The sequence below is a fragment of the Pantherophis guttatus genome, chromosome 1 (assembly GCF_059756535.1).
Source record: "Pantherophis guttatus breed Tessera chromosome 1, ASM5975653v1, whole genome shotgun sequence".
In the NCBI taxonomy this organism is placed as follows: domain Eukaryota; kingdom Metazoa; phylum Chordata; class Lepidosauria; order Squamata; family Colubridae; genus Pantherophis; species Pantherophis guttatus.
The window spans coordinates 60,663,952-60,681,735 of NC_142063.1; the positions used below are offsets into that span (position 1 = coordinate 60,663,952).

Genomic DNA, 17,784 nt, shown 5'->3' on the forward strand with positions numbered 1-17,784 from the left:
AGGAAACTATAGACCAATCAGCCTAACATCAATACCCAGGAAGATACTGGAAAAGATAATAAAAAAATAGATCTCTGAACATCTAGAAACAAATAAAGTAACAACTAGAAGTCAGTACTGGTTTGTTAAAAACAGATCATGCAAGCCAATCTTATTTCTTTCTTTGACAAAGTGACTAAATTAGTAGAATATAGGTTGTTGTACAATTGTTGTTGTTGTTGTTAGTTGCGAAGTCGTATCTGACCCATCGTGACCCCATGGACAATGTTCCTCCAACTCTTCCTGTCCTCTACCATCCTCTGGAGTCCATTTAAGCTCACACCTACTGCTTCAGTGACTCTATCCAGCCACTTGTTCTCTGTCGTCCACTTCTTCTTTTGCCCTCAATCTTTCCCAGCTTTAGGCTCTTCTCCAGCGAGTCCTTCCTTCTCATTAGGTGGCCAAAGTATTTGAGTTTCATCTTCAGGATCTGGCCTTCTAAAGAGCAGTCAGGGTTGATCTTCTCTAGGACTGACCGATTTGATCACCTTGCAGTCCAAGGGACTCCCAGGTACAGTCATTTAAAACAAATTATTCCAAAATGGAAGTATATTTATTGTGTAACATATTTAAAAAATCAAATTGAATATGGCATAATCAGTCTTTTTCTGATACCTATGTTTATATAGCATGTTTATTGATGATGAACTTTAATATGGTCTCATATTTTTCTAGTTTCACATGTTGTTCTGAGCCATAAGCTGTAGGTACACAACCTGATAGCTATAAACTACATTTTGTTGATTTGTAGTTCATTGTGTCATGTGAAAACAATTGATGTGCAGCAATTTGAAAGTTCTTTGTATATCTTGGATTCCGGCATAGCAGCTTAACCATTTTGATAGAATGTAGAGGATGACAAGCCAGGAATCTTACTGCAAGCCTGACAGCCAGTTGTAGTGAACTTCATTTATTCATGATTATTCATTGTCAGTTGATATTTCTGAACTTAACCATAAAAGCTGTGACTAACTAGGACGCACATTCCAATGAGGGCAACTGAAATGGATTGTTAGTGTGATGTGAGCAGGGACATTACAGAGGATATTGTCAGCAAGAGAAAACAAGAGAAGATACTTTTGTTGACCGGATGTGCTTAGATCTGCAGAAGTATTTCACATGCAAGAATACTTGCAACTTCACATTTTTTAATTTTTCTTTAAAATGCCTTGTCCCTCTCATATTTTGTGATGACAGACTGTTTTTGGAATTTTATAGAGCTCCTGATTTATTTAAGAGTACCTAGACCTTACCTCTCTAGGAACAATATGTCTTGCCATTTACTTGACCATGCCCTTTCGAACAGAACAAAAGATTATGACTCAATCAAGCCTCAGAGAAACAAGAAGAAATAGGGTGGGTGAGTTACATTTGACAAGTTTGCATTGAAAATGATCTTAATTCAAGGCGGATTTCAGTTCACCTCTTTTCAGACAGGGACATTGATAGAGAAAAATGGTATAAGAAATATAATGGTTTGCAGTCAATATAATAATAAAATTATTTCTCAAATAAGGATTCATGATATGTTGTAACCCTCTTTAGATAAAACTAGACAACCCATGGTTTGTCGGGTCATCATTTCAGAAATATTTCTTTACCTAAAAAATGAAACAGAATTTGATGTGCTGGCTTTCCTTGCACCCCTTCAGGAGACAGACCCACTTCCTAAGCCCACACAATGTTAGAAGGAAGAATTGCTTCTGCAAGTTTTGACAGCAAGGCAGCAGAAAACAGCAGTCAGATGTAGATAAGGACTTAGGTGAGAAATGCGAATTCAAAGTCAGCAGTACAAAGTCAAGCAGATGATTTATGATGCAAGCCAGGATGTAAATAACTGGATATCATGAATCATGGTATGGTATGCAAGCCAGATGCTGCAGTTGCTTCTAGCAAGGGAATAATGTTTCAGTGAGGCTTACATCCTTTCCCTGCTTAATATGCACAGCTGTTGTCATACTTCGCTGATGAATGCAGTGTTTTGCTGCTTGTTCCTGAGTTATACCCTTTAGAGAGGTGCAGAGATCCTAGAAGGGTTTGCTTGGGAAGGGGTGAAGTAAGTGCTGGAGAAGCCCATGTTACAGCTAAATCAGACTCCTAGGGCATGACACTTAACAACCATAGGTGGGCAAAAATGCATTGGGAGTGGGAATGATTTCTGACTTCCTGCTGGCTTCCCCATTGACTATGCTTGTAGGAAGCTGACAGGGAGTGTTCCTCCCTTCCTCCTTCCATTTTCCCTTTCCAGATGGCAGGTAAGTGGCTGGTGCCAATTGGAGGAGGGAGGGAGGGAGGGAATGTGCAAGTAGTTGATGCAGTGCAAACACAGAAGGTCTGGCAGATGGTGCATGGGTGATAGAGACTTACCTAAGTAACCTGGAACCTTCCCTTTCCGGGTTCCCCATTGACTTACTCCCCCAAGCACTGATTTTGTTAGTGGGAAGGTGGCAAGGAGCATCATATCAGTTCCCTTCCAAATGAATTATTGTTGGGGATATGTTAATTAAACAAATTACTCAGTAAAACATTACAAGTGTATTAGTTTTATAGTGGAGTATTAGTTAGATTTTTAAGGTTTATGTTTTAGCCACACACTTAAGGTAAAACAACTAAAAATGTTCAAGGAAAAGAAATAATAAAATAAATTGAGGACTATAGTAAAACACAGTGTATAATTCAGCAGAAAGCTCTTCTAAATTGCTCATAAATAAGGCATAAAAGTGATTTACTGCAGTTTACCATTCAAATGAATGGGAAGAAACAATTGCACTGAAATCCTAAATATGTTTCTAATCCGAAGTGGGTTCTAAGGGCTTAGTGATGCTTAATCCTCAGTAATGAGGATAGATTTATGGAATTAGTATTATGCTGGTGTGAATTACGCTGGTATGATTTAAACTATAGATCTGAGATTCAAGACGGGCCTTATTTAAATTTATAATTCAGATTAAAATGCTGTTGTTTTTAAAAAGATCCATAGGCTGTGATAAGGAAGCATCAAAGCACCTGCAATTGCTTCATCTTTTGAAATAGAAGGAATGAGAATAGCTAGGGCAATGAATTTGTTAGTTGAAATAGGTCCTGCAGTGTGGCACTGGATGTCTTCCCATTTTCCTCTTTAGTTTTTAAAAATATTCTATCTGCACCTCTTTTCAGGCAGGGATGTGAAGGATAGTACAACAGCTTCTGAATTGCCCAGCAAAGAACCTAAATTATCCTGAACTAATGCAATGAGTTCTATCCCAGCTGAATACCAAACCCTTTCAAAAGCTGTTTAAAAGGTATGCTGTAATTTTCCTGTTTTTTTTTCTAGGATATCTGACTTAAACTGAATGTTGACTTTTTTGGGCTTGGCTTTGTTACCTGGTAAGGTTGATCCCTCTGAGAGGGATCTTTCATCAGTGGTAGGGTTAGGCTTGTGCCTTACTGGCATTACTACATACAAATGCCCCCATTTGTGTTCATGAATGTGCTTCTCTGGAGTAATCTGATGGAAGCTTTGTGGTATCAAAGCAGTCCCCTTGCAGCTTTGCACATCCCTTGAAAGCATACATTCAAGTATGAACAAACTATTTTTAAATTTTCACCCTGGAATATTGCTGAGGAACTTTAGAATTACATTTTTGTTAAATAAAACTAGGTTAAAATATCAAGCACATAGCTTGCGTTAGAAAAATATATAGGGCTGGTTAACATAAGATTAATCTTTGTGTGATTCTCAATTGCTCTTGGATTATATGGAATAATATTTCATAGATATGTTTCCACGGGAATTTCTCTGATCACGGTAGTACATTTTTGTTTACTCCTGTGACAATTAAAATTGCATTACAGGTATATTTATGGATTATTGGTTCACATAGTTCACTTCTAAATGAATTTTTTGTATTTGTGCTCAAATTATTTTAAATGTAATGAAAGCTTATTTATAAGTATCAAAAGCATTCTTCTTTGGTCTTCATCCTACTTTAATGCTGGTTTGAATTGCTCATTTGTGAGGAAGAAGCACTCTGCATGCCTTCCAATGCACTGCTACATTTTTTTGTCTTCACATGTTGCAGCTGAAGAAAAAAAACCTAGATTCCTCTTGAAGCCCTGCTCACTACACACCCTACATAATGGGATATATTAATAGGAAACATATTTGATTGATTTAACATTTTTTTGAGTTGTCACTTTTGTTTGGGTTTAGCCCTCAAGTCTATTTACTCATTCTGATTCTATGTCAAGAATAGGAGTTGTGATAATCCCATAATTAATCTGCAGAGAGCCTTGTTGGACAAACAGTGGTTTTAATAAGATATATGTTAGTTATTTCCAGTGTTGGGATTCAAATAATTTAACAACCAGTTCTCTGCCCTAATGACTGGCTGGGTGGGCGTGGCTATGGTGGGTGTGGCCAGGGCTGTGTGAGAGGCAGTATTCAGCCTTCTGCACCCGTCTGGGAGCAAAAACAGGCCATGGGGAAGAGACGCACTGCACCCCCCTGTGTCCTGTTTTGGGCCTAGGAGGCCTCCCTGAAATCTCCTGGGAGCGAAAATGGGTCATGGGGGTGGGGCACGGCATGCTCCCCTGTGCCTTGTTTTGGGCCTGGTAGGCCTCCCTGCCCTTACCTGGGAGCCAAAATGGGGCACGTGGGGACTCCTGGAAGGGGTAGGGCTAGCCAGCAATTTAACTACCAGTTCTCCCAAACCAGCTCGACCCGGCTGTCTCACACCACTGGTTATTTCACCATCAACTGACTTGGAATATTAGGATGAAGGCTGTATAATAATAAAATTGTTACAGTAATGGAGGGTGCAGTATTGGGAGTTATTCCTATTATGTTTACTTACGAGTAAGCATACATGGGATTGTGTGCCTATCATGAACAGAACAGTTTAATTTGAATGTCTGTTAAAAACACGTAGGTGCATAGAGCTAAACTAATATGTTTGTATACTGTATATATCTGAATATCTTCTGAAAATGATCCTGTGTGTTGAAATGAACACAATTGTACATCAAGAGAAGAAACTAAATGTTCATATTTTAGTTGTTTATGGCTTCTTGTTTAATAACAAAAACATGTTTCAAAACAAAACTAAAGCAACTCCTTGTTAGCTTAAGTCAAATATGCTATCTACAATATCAGAAGAAATTAATTGGTGAAGGCCATGACATTACCCATATAACCAAAGTGGAACCCTGGAAAAAGCAAGCTATTGGTTTATTAGAAGTGATGTCCTCTTCACAGGGGAAAGAAACTCCTTAATCCCCAATGCCTGACCATATTTGGAGTATACAGGTAGTTTTCACTTATTGACCACAATTGGGGCAGGCAACTCTGTTGCTAAGCAATGTGGCCAGAAAGTGAAATGTCATGTACCACATCCAACTCATGTTACTTCCAGTCATTAAGTGAATCACTTGTGATTTCCCCATTGACTTTGCTGGTTGGAAGTCAGCAGTGAAGATTTCAAATGGTAATTATGTGACCATGGATATGCTGTAATGGTTGCACCTTGAGAACCATTGTAGGTTTCCTTTTTCAGTGTCATTGTGACTTCAAATGGTTGTTCAACAAATGATAGATTAGCGAGAGCCACCTGCATTCCCTATATATGGTACATTTGATACATCATGGTAGCACACAAGCCAATATATAAACCAAACCAAAACTAATACTTTAATCAAGGAATTATCAAGTAGAAAATCACACTCCCACAAATACTGGTAGGGCAGCCCACTGCACATAAACAGGGAACAAACCTGACACTCATTAACATCAATAAAGTTGCCTTAGTTGGTAACTAGTTTGAATTTGTTTTCTGAGGAGATATCTAACTTACACAAAGTTAGATGTCTTCTCAGAAAAAATAATGCAAATGATGCAAAACAAACGCATTCTCCTCAAAGTGGTCTTGCAGTTGTCCTAGAAATAATTATTTCTCAGCCCTTCAATTTATTCACACTATCCTCCATTTAGTTGTTGACCTAAACATTTTTTATTCCATTAGGCCAGCAAGTTTGTGTTCTGTGAATGGATTTGCCTCATATAAGTCAGGGATGAAATGCTGCTTTTTCCACCTATCTGGCTGAAATGATTTAATCCTTCCATCTTCATTGGGACATATATTTCTCGATCCTTTCTTAATTTCTAGAAATAAGTAGAAAAGAATAGAATAACAGAGTTGGAAGGGACCTTGGAGGTCTTCTAGTCCAACCCCCTGCTTAGGCAGGATATCCTACACCACTTCAGACAAATGGTTATCCAATCTCTTCTTAAAAACTTCCAGTGTTGAAGCATTTACAATTTATGGAGGCACGTTGTTCCACTGATTAATTGTTCTAACTGTCAGGAAATTTCTCCATAGTTCTAAGTTTCTTCTCTTCTTGATTAATTTCCACCCATTGCTTCTTGTCCTGCCCTCAGGGGCTTCATATTTACAATATTGTTTAGGATATGCTTTTATTAAATAACCTCAAAAAAGATTTCTATAGATGCAGAACAATTTGACAACTACTTTGGGAATGCTAAGTAAACTGTTCTACATGCTCCACTCATTATTATTATCCTCCTGAAACTGTGAATCTTTGTTTTGCATTTCAGTTGAACAAAAGTCTTCAAATGTATACTCCTTTGCCAGAATGACTCAAGTATTCAGTTGTTTAGATGAGCAATAAACAGTGATAAAATAAATGTAGCTCTTAAATCACCATCTTATAAAATCTTCAATTATCTTTTATTTCACCAGCTTCTGCAACTTTTGAAGACTTTCAGATTCGGCCACATGCTTTGTTTGTCCATTCCTACAGAGCACCAGCCTTCTGTGACCATTGTGGAGAAATGCTGTGGGGGCTTGTACGTCAAGGACTTAAATGTGAAGGCAAGTGAAAAATCTACCTTTACGTATATTGCATGCTTCAAAATGTACTGCAAGTTTTATTTACACGTGTGTGTGTGTTCAAGAAAATGTAATGGTGAAATTTTGGAAGTACAATAGATATGTTTGCATGTATGGAGAAAAGACATACTTTATTGTTAAATGTGATTGTTGAGAAAGTAAGATCATTTATCTGGGTAGGACCTAAGTATTGGATCCATTAACTTTCCTATATGCTATTTAGCTCATTCAGTAGAAGCAATTAAGTTTATTCTCAATTCAGTCTAGTTCTAGTTCCAATCCATCTTTGTCATTCCATTCAGGCTTTGCCTACCATAGAGAAACCATAAGAATATAGAAAACTACCTTATAGTTCATCAAATTATACTATGTGCAACAGAGGTGATATTCAGCTGGTTCAAACTGGTAGTAATGATTCTGCGCACCGGCAAATTGCCCCACCGGCAAATTGCCCAGCTGCCTCACCCTGCCCTATATATCTTGCCTTCACCACATGGCCCAGCTACTCTCCTCACCTTGCCTCTGTGCCTCACCTGCTGTGCTTAACAAAGGTAAGCATGCCACCTGCCTGCCCTTTGCCTCGGGTCAAGGCCCAGGGATGCGCCATTCCCTGGCTCTGGCCTTGCCTGAGAGCCTCCGCCTGCATCGGCCAGGTTAGGGAACATGCCATTCCCCCGCTCCAGCCTTCCCTGGAGCCTCCACCTGCCTTGGCTGGGGAATGCACCATGCCCCTGCCTTGGCTGGGGAATGCGCCTTGCCCTGGAGTCTCCGGCCACTCACCGTTCACCTCAGCCAGGTCAAGGAACACATCGTTCCCTGGCTCCGGCCTTGCCCCAGAGCCTCTGTCTTCCCGGACAGGTCGGGAAATGTGCCATTCCCCCACTCCGGCCTTGCCCCGGGTTCTGCCCACATGCTGCCCTCTTCTGGCCTCAAACTACGCCCCCCCAGGCCAAAGCAATTTATTTGGTCTGCAGCCTGCCGCACTAGGCCAAAGGGCTGTGTGTGTGTGTGGGGGGGTGTATATGGCATGGGCAAAGGAGGGCTGAAGTGGTTTGGGAATGGACCTGTAAGCGAAGATCTTGCAGCAGCTTCTTCCATCCCTTGCCGAGTCTTGGTTGCTCGTGGAGATGCTCCATGTGCTCTCTGCGTCAGCAGCTGCTTCTCTCTACTGCTGCTCTTCCTGGGAGAGCGTCTTGTGCAATTTAGCAGCTGTGAACTGCTGCCTTTCTCTAAATCCCATCTGGAAAGCATTGTGGAACTGAGAAGCAGCAGCCATGTTGAATGCTGTTTCTCTCAGCCGCAGCACTTTCCGGATGGGACTTAGAGGAAAGCGGTGGCTCACAGCTGTTAAATTGCACAAGATGCTCTCCCAGCAGTGCGGAGAGAAGCAGCTGCTGCCCCGGAGAACAGAGATGGAGGAGAGCAGGCCCCGAAAGGCTGCTCAGTCAAGCCTCACTGCATGATGGAAGCCGTATGCATGTGCATGCATGGGAGCCATAGGTACTTGCATGCGCAGAAGCCATGCACATGCACAGAAGGCGCATGCACACATGCATGTGTTCACATTTTCGGTGAACCGGTGGTGAATTTATTTGAAACCCACCATTTATGTGCAAAAGAACTTTCCAAGATTTTATTTCAAATAATAGTCTTTTTTCCGGTTTCTCTGATGAAAAACAAAGAGAGGGTGAGGAATTCCAAGTTCCAAATAAAAAAAGTTTTTATTTGGCTCAACATGTTTTGAAAAATGTAGTCCTTTTTACTAGAATGACTTGCAATTTATATATAACAATATTTCTAAAAATGGTCAGTGTTCTTTGTGTATATTCAAAATAAGTCAGTAAAGGTCTAAAACAGAATAGCCTCATCTTACAAATGCAAATCATTTACATGAAAAAGGAATGATATGTGTGTTTGCTGAATTTAGCTATTAAAGATAGGAATGTTGCTGTAACAAGTACAAGAATAGTTATCTACAAGTAACACAGACATTCTTAGAACATGTAGCAAGCATTTACTTCTATTGTGAATTAAAAAAGACAAAATTAAACACAGGATTGTTTTAACTTCTGGAATGTCATGAGCTTAATTGATTGGTGTACTCTATAAAACTGACCGATCTTGATAGCAGTTGTGGCAATTTGTAGTGCAAAGGAGAGCAATGAGCTGCAAGGGCAAACTTTTAAAGAGGAATATGTTTAAATAAAAAAAGTTACTGAATGTTTTTCTTCTGTAGTTAGGATTGTTCAGTACTAAAATCTATTTGTTATTTTTTTAAAAGTAACTCTGTCATATAAGCTCAGTAGGATTCCATTGCCCCAAAGCATAAATATGAGTGCATTTTTCCCTAGAAGGGCTCCCATTTTGTATTTTTTATGATGCCCAAACCATCTCTAATTTTGGTCTTAAAAACTCCAGCTGTTTTGTCCATACAAGGTTCAGGACGGGGGCACTGAATGGCGTACACTGTGTGAGCTGGAACTTGTAGCAAGGATAAGTCAAGTAATAAAATACATTGAAAAGGTTGTTTTCTGTGTGCATGCAAAATATGGGAAATTCTTGTTTACACAACATGGTCATTGCAGGACTTGCTGCTTCTCAGGGATATTTGCCTTGTGGTCAGTGCCCTCCCCATCTTTTTCATCAATCCTTTGAATGGATAAAGACACTCCCTGCAAGGGATCATTAAATATGCTAACCTTGCCTGTTAGCTGGTTTCCCATAAACAACACATTTCATGCTGGTTCACAGAAGTTCATAGAAACAGGTTGAAGGGTAGATTTTGATGGTGATCAGTAAATTAGCCAGATTTTGGTTTAGCTTGGAAACTAAAACTCTGTGATAGTAAAAACAATTTTATAATCACAGCTACTACAAGCAGAACAGGTTTTTTTTTTTTTTTTTACTACACTGATAAAGCACCAAGAAAGACTAAAGAAGAAAACAAGGATATTAGGAGCTGTGGTGACGCAGTGGTTAAAATGCAGTATTGCAGGCTGACTCTGCCGACTGCTAGCAATTGGATCCTGGCAAGGTTCAAGGTTGACTCAGTCTTCCAAATGAGGACCCAGATTGTTGGGGGCAATATGCGGACTCTATAAACCACTTAGAGAGAGCTGTAAATCACTGTGAAATGGTATTTAAGACTTAGTGTTATTGCTGTTGTCGAAAAGCTACATATTTATTTTACTTATTAAATATGGTTTTGAATTTGGATCACTTCAGAAAGAAAAAAAATCTGCACTCAAGGGAAACTAATTAATATAAGGTATGTTAGATCATCCCTAAGTGAAGAATCTTTTTCAAATCTAATTGCTTTTTTAATGCATGCTCTTGACAGCATAAATGGAGTCCACGTATTAAGAGATTCGTTAGCATATTCCAGAATATAAAAATTTGCTTTGATGAGAAGGACTGTGTTACAGAAACAAACCATGGAATATTGGTGAACCTGTACATTTTACTTTTCATGCTTATATAAAAATGCAAACTTAAAAAAGATAGTAGCCTTTTTATGAAGTTCTAGTATTCATTGCACTTGATTTCAATTTTTCCATCACATTATAATATGGAGTAATGGATTTTTATGTTCTTTTCAGGATGTGGCTTAAACTATCACAAGAGATGTGCATTTAAAATCCCTAACAATTGCAGTTGTGTCCGGAAGAGGCGATTATCAAATGTTTCATTAACAGGACTTGGTAATATCAGAACAATGTCTGCTGAACTTTCGTCTACACCTGCAGATGAAGGACTCCAGGTACAGAATGTCTAAATGTTGAAAACAGTAGGCTGAGTAATGAATATATTTGAATATTTTTTTCCTAGGGTAGATGGGCTTTACGCATGTGCGTCCCAGAATAAATGCTTTTGGAATCCCATAACCAAACTCATTGTAGAAACAGCACAACAGTTTCTACAAATGAGGGGACGAGGGGGGGGGAATCTTAGTTGCTTCTTATTTCTTCAGTATGGTAGAATTTTTCAAACTCTTGTATCAAACTGTTCCAGCAAAATAAACATGTTTGGGATCAAAAACATTCCTTAGATTTTTTTTAGATATGTGGAACCTTCTGCTCCAATTTTCTTCCATTCTTTTCTTTTGAACTTTGAAAAGTTACAGTAGTTCATTTCTGGTATTAAAGTCCAAACTGTAAATTACCTAACTATAATTTTCTGGATTTTTAAAAATAGCAAAGAACGTCCAACTTTGCATGAACAGAATTTAATTTTTTTAATGAAAAAAAATTTCATCCCTCCCCCCCTTTTTTTTATTATAAGGAGCAGCAAGGAGAAGGAGGAAATCTATGTTGCTATCTGTGTTTACTTTGTTGGCAGATGAGTGCAATTGGGGGCAATCCTGAACTTGTTGATCAATTAATTTTATAGAATCTGTACACATTTTAAAAATGAATAATTGTGTAATGAGAATGCTCGTATTAAATAATTTCATGCAAGTTTCAGTTTGTTACTTTTTGTTCTAAACTTTATATTTACTTTCTAAATAATATTGCTCTACATTTTTTCCCCCTTGTTCTGAATGTGGTCTTCATTTTCTAGATTCCTGCAAGCCCCAGTTTTGAGGTGGGTTTTTGTTTTTGTTTTCTCTTCTCTCTTTAAAATGTTATATCAAAACATATCAGGAATTTGGCCCTTCTAGTTTTGTTGTAAATTTCATATAAAACTACAGATAGATTATGATTCCTTAGTTCTAGACAATTGGAAGTTGTAATAATGATACTAGTATGATTAAAACATATATTCTCAGTGCAGAAATGAAACATTAAGAAACTCTCCTATAATTCCAGATGCATTATGCTGCACTATTTTAAGAGCACAGTGGAAAAGGTAAATATTTTTACCACGTATCAGCCAGAAATAGGGATATGGATAATGTGTCTAGGCTTCATTATGTTGTATCATAACATAGCTAATGCCCAGGAGACAAGGCTTGTAATGGAAAATATTGATATTTTAAGAGGTGGTTCATTGCAGACTAATTCATCCAAAACTTTCATTTTTGTTGTCAAATATTATTTTATGTATGCATTTATCAAACTGAAACAAAACTTGTTTCAATATAGCAAAGTGGATTATCCCTCTAGTGCTTGGAGAAAAGGATTTAAAAGATTATTCCCTTTTAGCTGAAAGAAGAGAAAAATGATTTTGTGATTAATGGGTTTGGAGATTAGAGTAGTTTATGGAAAGAAGGAAATTATGATGTAACTTTAGAGAGAGAGGGCAAAATTTAAATGTATCTATAATTGTTCTCAAGAAAATGAGAAGCCACAACTGTATAATTATTTCTTTCTTTTTCTATTTTCTTTTTTAAAGCTTTATTGTTTTCTTTATTTTCCTTTATTTTTTTACTTTGTTAAAAATTGTTCAATAAAAATTAGTTTTAAAAAGTTTAAAGGAAGAAAATGCAATGCAAGGGGAAAAAAATGAAGCCCCATGCTAAAAAAATTAAGATGCTTTGAGTGTTAGAGGTTTTGCAAACAAATAGATCGGAGACAGTAATCAGAAAGCATCTGAATTTGAAAGCAGATGTGTTGACAGAGATAGAAATTTGGAGAAAACTGGAAAGTTTTGGGATTTCAGGTAACACTTCAGCTTTGGTATCTTGAAACAAAACAAAAATATACTATGTCAAACTTTCTCTCACACACAAAAACAGGTGTGTGTATATCTGTGTTTACTGAAATCCTTTATATACCTTCATGAAATGTGGTTCCACACTCACTAACAAAATGAAAATTCCAAGGAACAAAAAAGCCACGTAATTAGAATGGTTAGCAAATAAAAGATGACTCTATAAGGTAATTTTTTAAATATTACTTTGAAACTCCAAGGAACTAGAAGAGTTTGTTATGGCTCCAAAAAGAACACACTGTTTGTGCCAAGCATGTTTTCTCAGAGATGGATGAAGCTGCCGTGACCAAAAAGGTTGCTTGTTTAGCTCTCTATTGTTTCATTTTAAACAAGAAGACAACAGAAAAGAACAGAGATCAGAGCAAATGGTGTGCATAAGGTGATGAGACAGTTTCAAACATTTAGGTTTCAAGACATTACGTCAAGGATGGATCTTCAGCTTAACAATACTCTTTTAAGGTTTCATTTCTGGAAAAAAAAGCAGCAATATTAAAAATTGCCAGTTTGCATTATGACACTGTTCTGAGAGCTTTGGGAGCCACAAAAATGGTTTTGGGAAGGCCACAGGTAGCTCAGAGGCCCAAGGCTGCCTATTCGGATTTAGCAGCTTCCACAATTTTCTTCCTTTTGTGAAGACAATCCTATATTTGGCAGATGAAGTTCTATGGATATTTTTCTTTTCTACTTTGGTTATAATTGGCCGAAGCTGAACTTTGAATTTTTGCTGTTGAAAGGATAGTTTAGATTTAATCAGTTTTTTTCTGAAACATTTGATAATGTGGCACTTGTAATGCAACCTCCATAGTATTTGCAAAAAGTTCTTGTAGTATTTCAAGGATATTATTGCCCAGACTCAGAATACTTGCTGCAAATTAATTGGAGCAATTTGCTTATTGCCTGACAAACATCTGGCTTCTGTAGTTTCCATAGTGTAATCTGAGTAATTGTTTCCTGGTCAGAATCCAAGCTTCCCGAGTCAGGAATTCTGGCTAGCTATTCGGTGAGGCGGGGCGAAAAAAATCTGTAGCTAATCAAAACATACTGAATAAAAAAAAAAATCCCCTATGCCTTTGATACAAAAACCGTGAGCTTTAGCAGATATTTCTGCAACATAATATAATTTTGTGTTGAAAACTTCAGATGTAGTGCTACCTTTCATGCTAATGAAACATTTCTAGCTCATTTCATTTTGGGGAATTTGTGTCTGTTGCCCTGCAGAAAAAGATTTATTTATAATGTACTTTGTTGAATGCATGAATCTATCACCTGTTTGCAGCTCCTTATGAAGTTAAGGACTCCTGCATGTCCTGAAGCACCTTTCTACTTAATGACTGTAGATTCCTAGAGCTTCAAGTGATGAAGCAATACAGGTAGTCCTCAACTTATGACAACAGTTGAGCCCAAAATTTCTGTTGTTAAGCAAGACAGTTGTTAAGTGAATTGTGGTTAAGACCTTTCTTAAGATCACAGTTGTTAAGTGAATCACTGCTGTTGTTAAGTTAGTAACACGGTTGTTAAGTGAATCTTGTTCTTCCTTTGACTTTGCTTGTCAGAAGGTCACATGACCCTGGAACCTTCATAAATATGAACCAGTTGTCAAGCATCCGGATTTTGATCACATGATCATGGGGATGCTGCAACGGTCATAAGTGTGAAAAATGGTCAAAAGTCACTTTTTTCAGTGTTGCTGTAACTTTGAAAGGTCACTAAATGAATGGTTATAAGTCAAGGACTACCTGTAGAAAGAATTAAGGCATCCCTTCACTTTCTTATGGAACACTGTGCTTTAACTTTTAGTCCCAGTTTTAGGTCCTCTATTGTCTGCTTTTCATGAATAGAAAACACTGGCAGGGAATATTCTAGAATTGCTTCATATGTGTTACTTGGTCATTTAAAAGGTAGATCTTCTTAAATGACTTAGGAAGCAGTGCTTATTACACATTAACTATATTGGACTAAACTGTCCCAATATATAAGGATATATTCAAAACCCATTCTAAATATTTCTAATTGATTAAACAAATTGATAAATTAAATAAAATGCAGAAATGTTACAATTTATACGTCTGTGATAGAAATGGACACAAGTCTGAAGTTTAATTCTGTTTTGTTCTTCAATTTAACTAATCCAAACAATGACTTAATAATATCACTCTTTTGTATTTAAAAGTATACCGTCTTCTTATGCATGTATTATGTATTTTTTCATGTTTACTAAATAATATGCTGGAGAACTGATTGGATTTAAAATTAATTGTATTGCTGAAATTGAACATAGAAGCCATATGTAGGTTCATTTGGCCAAGTGTAGAATTTTTCATGTCCAGAAGTCAATTGATAATCTATTTCTGATGTTCTTCGGGGCTGCTTCACTACAAATGCTTTGTGGGTAAGGGAGAAAATGCAAAAAGGAATTCCTGTAAGGAGCTTGAGAGACACTAGAATATATGTTTAAGCTCTTTTTAAAAATATATATATGCAAAGATGTCTTCCATACTAAAATGACTTTATGTATCTTATTGACCTATTGTAGCAGAAATCACCACCTGATTTTTCACTTGGAAGAGAGAAGAGGTCTAATTCGCAATCACACATTGGGCGACCTATTCAGCTTGATAAGATTTTACTTTCCAAGGTTAAAGTGCCTCATACTTTTGTCATTCACTCATATACAAGGCCAACAGTTTGTCAGTACTGTAAAAAGTTACTTAAAGGACTTTTTAGACAAGGCTTACAGTGCAAAGGTAAGCAATTTAGAAATGAAAGCATGATAATAATGCATTTGTTTTAACAATTTTTAAAACATTTTAATATTTTATTTCTTACTACTGTGTCCTGATTTATACGCTGTTATATATTTCCTAGCTGGTGGGATACAGACAACAGTATGTCAGCTTGAAAGATAGTACGTATTTTGGAGAACAAAATCTTAATTTGTTTGTTTGTAGCTGTGCTAAACTATACAACTCTTCTTATCATTAGCTTGGAATAACAGAGAAATAGTTTACACTATATGTCTCCAATGTCTTTCCCAATTATTACACTCTAATGCAGTATTTCTCAACCTTGGTGGCATAGTATGAGATATGACAATGGTCAATTTTTGCCCATGAGCTGTGTGGCGCAGTGGCTAGAATGCAGTAATGCAGCTGACTCTGCCCGCTGCCAGCAGTTTGATCCTGACCAGCTCAAAGTTGACTCAGCTTTCCATCCTTCCGAGGTTGGTTAAAATGAGGACATCTTGGGGGCAAGATGTTGATTCTGTAAATAGCTTAGAGAGTGCTGTAAAGCTCTACGAAGTGCTATATAAATTTAAGTGCTATTGCTACTTGGAAGTAGAGTACAGTTTAATGTTGGACAGTGCTTGTGGAAACCAAATTTTAGCTTTTCAGCAGGTCATTAAGAAATGTGTGATTATGGGAATTTTTTTTTCTACAATTGATAATTTAGTGTACCATACCATAAATAGGCTTGAATCTTTGAACAAGTTTTCTGAAATATGTTACTGAAAGATAATTAGCTATTTTAGCTTTGATGCTTGAATATGTCCCTGAATGTATGTCTGTTGCTTATGAAACTTTCATATGCTGTAGAGGAGTGAAGAATAAGATTTCTCTTAATTAGACTGAAATCCTACTGTGTCCGTCATAGTAACATTCTGTAACAGTGTAGCAAATTTGGAATAAAGGATACAAAATATTAAAGCATTCCAAATATAGGATGCAAAATATGCTATAAATATACAAATAGAATGCAGGTGTTCTTAGTGCAGGATTCTCACTGGGATTCATAGATAGCAAAGCTTTCTTAAGAGGTAAAATATCGTACTTCATTTGGATGTACTTTATCACTGCCTTCTAAAAATAGGGTTAAAATGTATTTTATATGATCCTATACTGTGGAATAGTCACTTGATTGAATTGTATGGAACAGCTGGCAGGGAAGTAATTCCAGGAAGAGGACGAAATATCTGGAATTCATTCCCAGCTTTTTCACATAGCATCAGACCTTGGTTTGCTTGAATTGAGATCTGTTGTCTGAGTCTAGAACCACCGTCTCATATCCAGCTTTAACAAGGTTCTTTGTATCTGAAACTGTCATATTATAACCAAGCAACTTGTGCAAATCATGCATCTTTTCTTTAAAAAGATTGTCGATTCAACTGTCACAAACGCTGTGCACCTAAAGTACCGAATAATTGCCTTGGAGAAGTGGCCATTAATGGAGGTAAGTTGCATCAAAGATATTAGTACTCTGTACTCTAAAAACTATTTGAAAAAACAGTCATTTATTTATTTATTTATTTTGTATACCGCCCTTCTCCAACAGGACTCAGGGCGGTGAACAGCCACGGTAAAAACACAACATATAAAATTTAAAAACAATTTAAAAAACATTAAATAATTTATTAGTGAGATGAAAAAATAGATGTAAAAAAGTTGTTGAGACTCTAGATAAAGAGTGCAGAGAAGAGCAACAAAGATGATTAGGGGACTGGAGGCTAAAACATATAAAGAACAGTTGCTGGAATTGGGTATGTCTAGTTTCATGAAAAGAAGGACTAGTGACATGATAGTAGTGTTCCAATATTTGGGGGCCTACCACAAAGAAGAGGGGAACAACCAATTTTCCAAAGCACCTATAGCAGGGGTGGGTTCTACTTACCTTTACTACCGGTTCGCAATGGGAACAGGAAGCTTCTGTGCATGCGCAGATCGCCGATGACGACATCTGGGGTGGTGGGTGGGGCCTCCTGCTGGTTTTACTACCAGTTCTTGCTAACCGGTCCGAACCGGGGGCTACCCACTACTGACCTGAAGATAGAACAAGAAGCAAAGAAAGAAAACTAATCAAGGAGAGAAGCAACCTAGAATAACCTACTGTAGAACCAAGAAGAAATTTCCTGACAGTTAAAACAATTAATCAGTGGAACAACTTGCCTTCAGAAGCTGTGAATGCTCTAACACTGGAAGTTTTTAAGAAGAGATTGGACATTTGTCTGAAATGGTATAGGATTTGGTTTAGATCATAGTGTGTCAAAGAATGTTTACATCATAGTATGTCAATAAACCTTGGATTGAACATCTAAAATACTGAGAATAAGCTATTAATACAGTTATTGTAAATGTAATAATCTAGTCTTTAATAATTCTAGTTCATAAATAATAAATAAGACAATTGAACTTTTAAATAAAAAGATGTAATT

The 17,784-nt window shown here is 37.2% G+C and overlaps 1 protein-coding gene across 4 annotated transcripts in view; it reads left to right on the forward strand.

Annotated features, from left to right (window-relative positions):
- Positions 1-17,784, forward strand: part of PRKD1 (protein kinase D1) — a 99,601-nt gene that overhangs the window by 56,427 nt on the left and 25,390 nt on the right. For 3 of the 4 annotated variants that reach the window (XM_087875127.1, XM_034417950.3, XM_034417952.3), the window contains 5 exons: positions 6,777-6,908; positions 10,526-10,686; positions 11,487-11,510; positions 15,112-15,322; positions 16,728-16,805. In XM_087875127.1, the coding sequence (XP_087731253.1) occupies positions 6,777-6,908; positions 10,526-10,686; positions 11,487-11,510; positions 15,112-15,322; positions 16,728-16,805 (606 nt within the window). Of the gene's footprint in view, positions 1-2,035; positions 2,295-3,195; positions 3,321-6,776; positions 6,909-10,525; positions 10,687-11,486; positions 11,511-15,111; positions 15,323-16,727; positions 16,806-17,784 lie in introns of those variants that run through there. The other variant, XM_087875131.1, reaches the window with a different exon arrangement.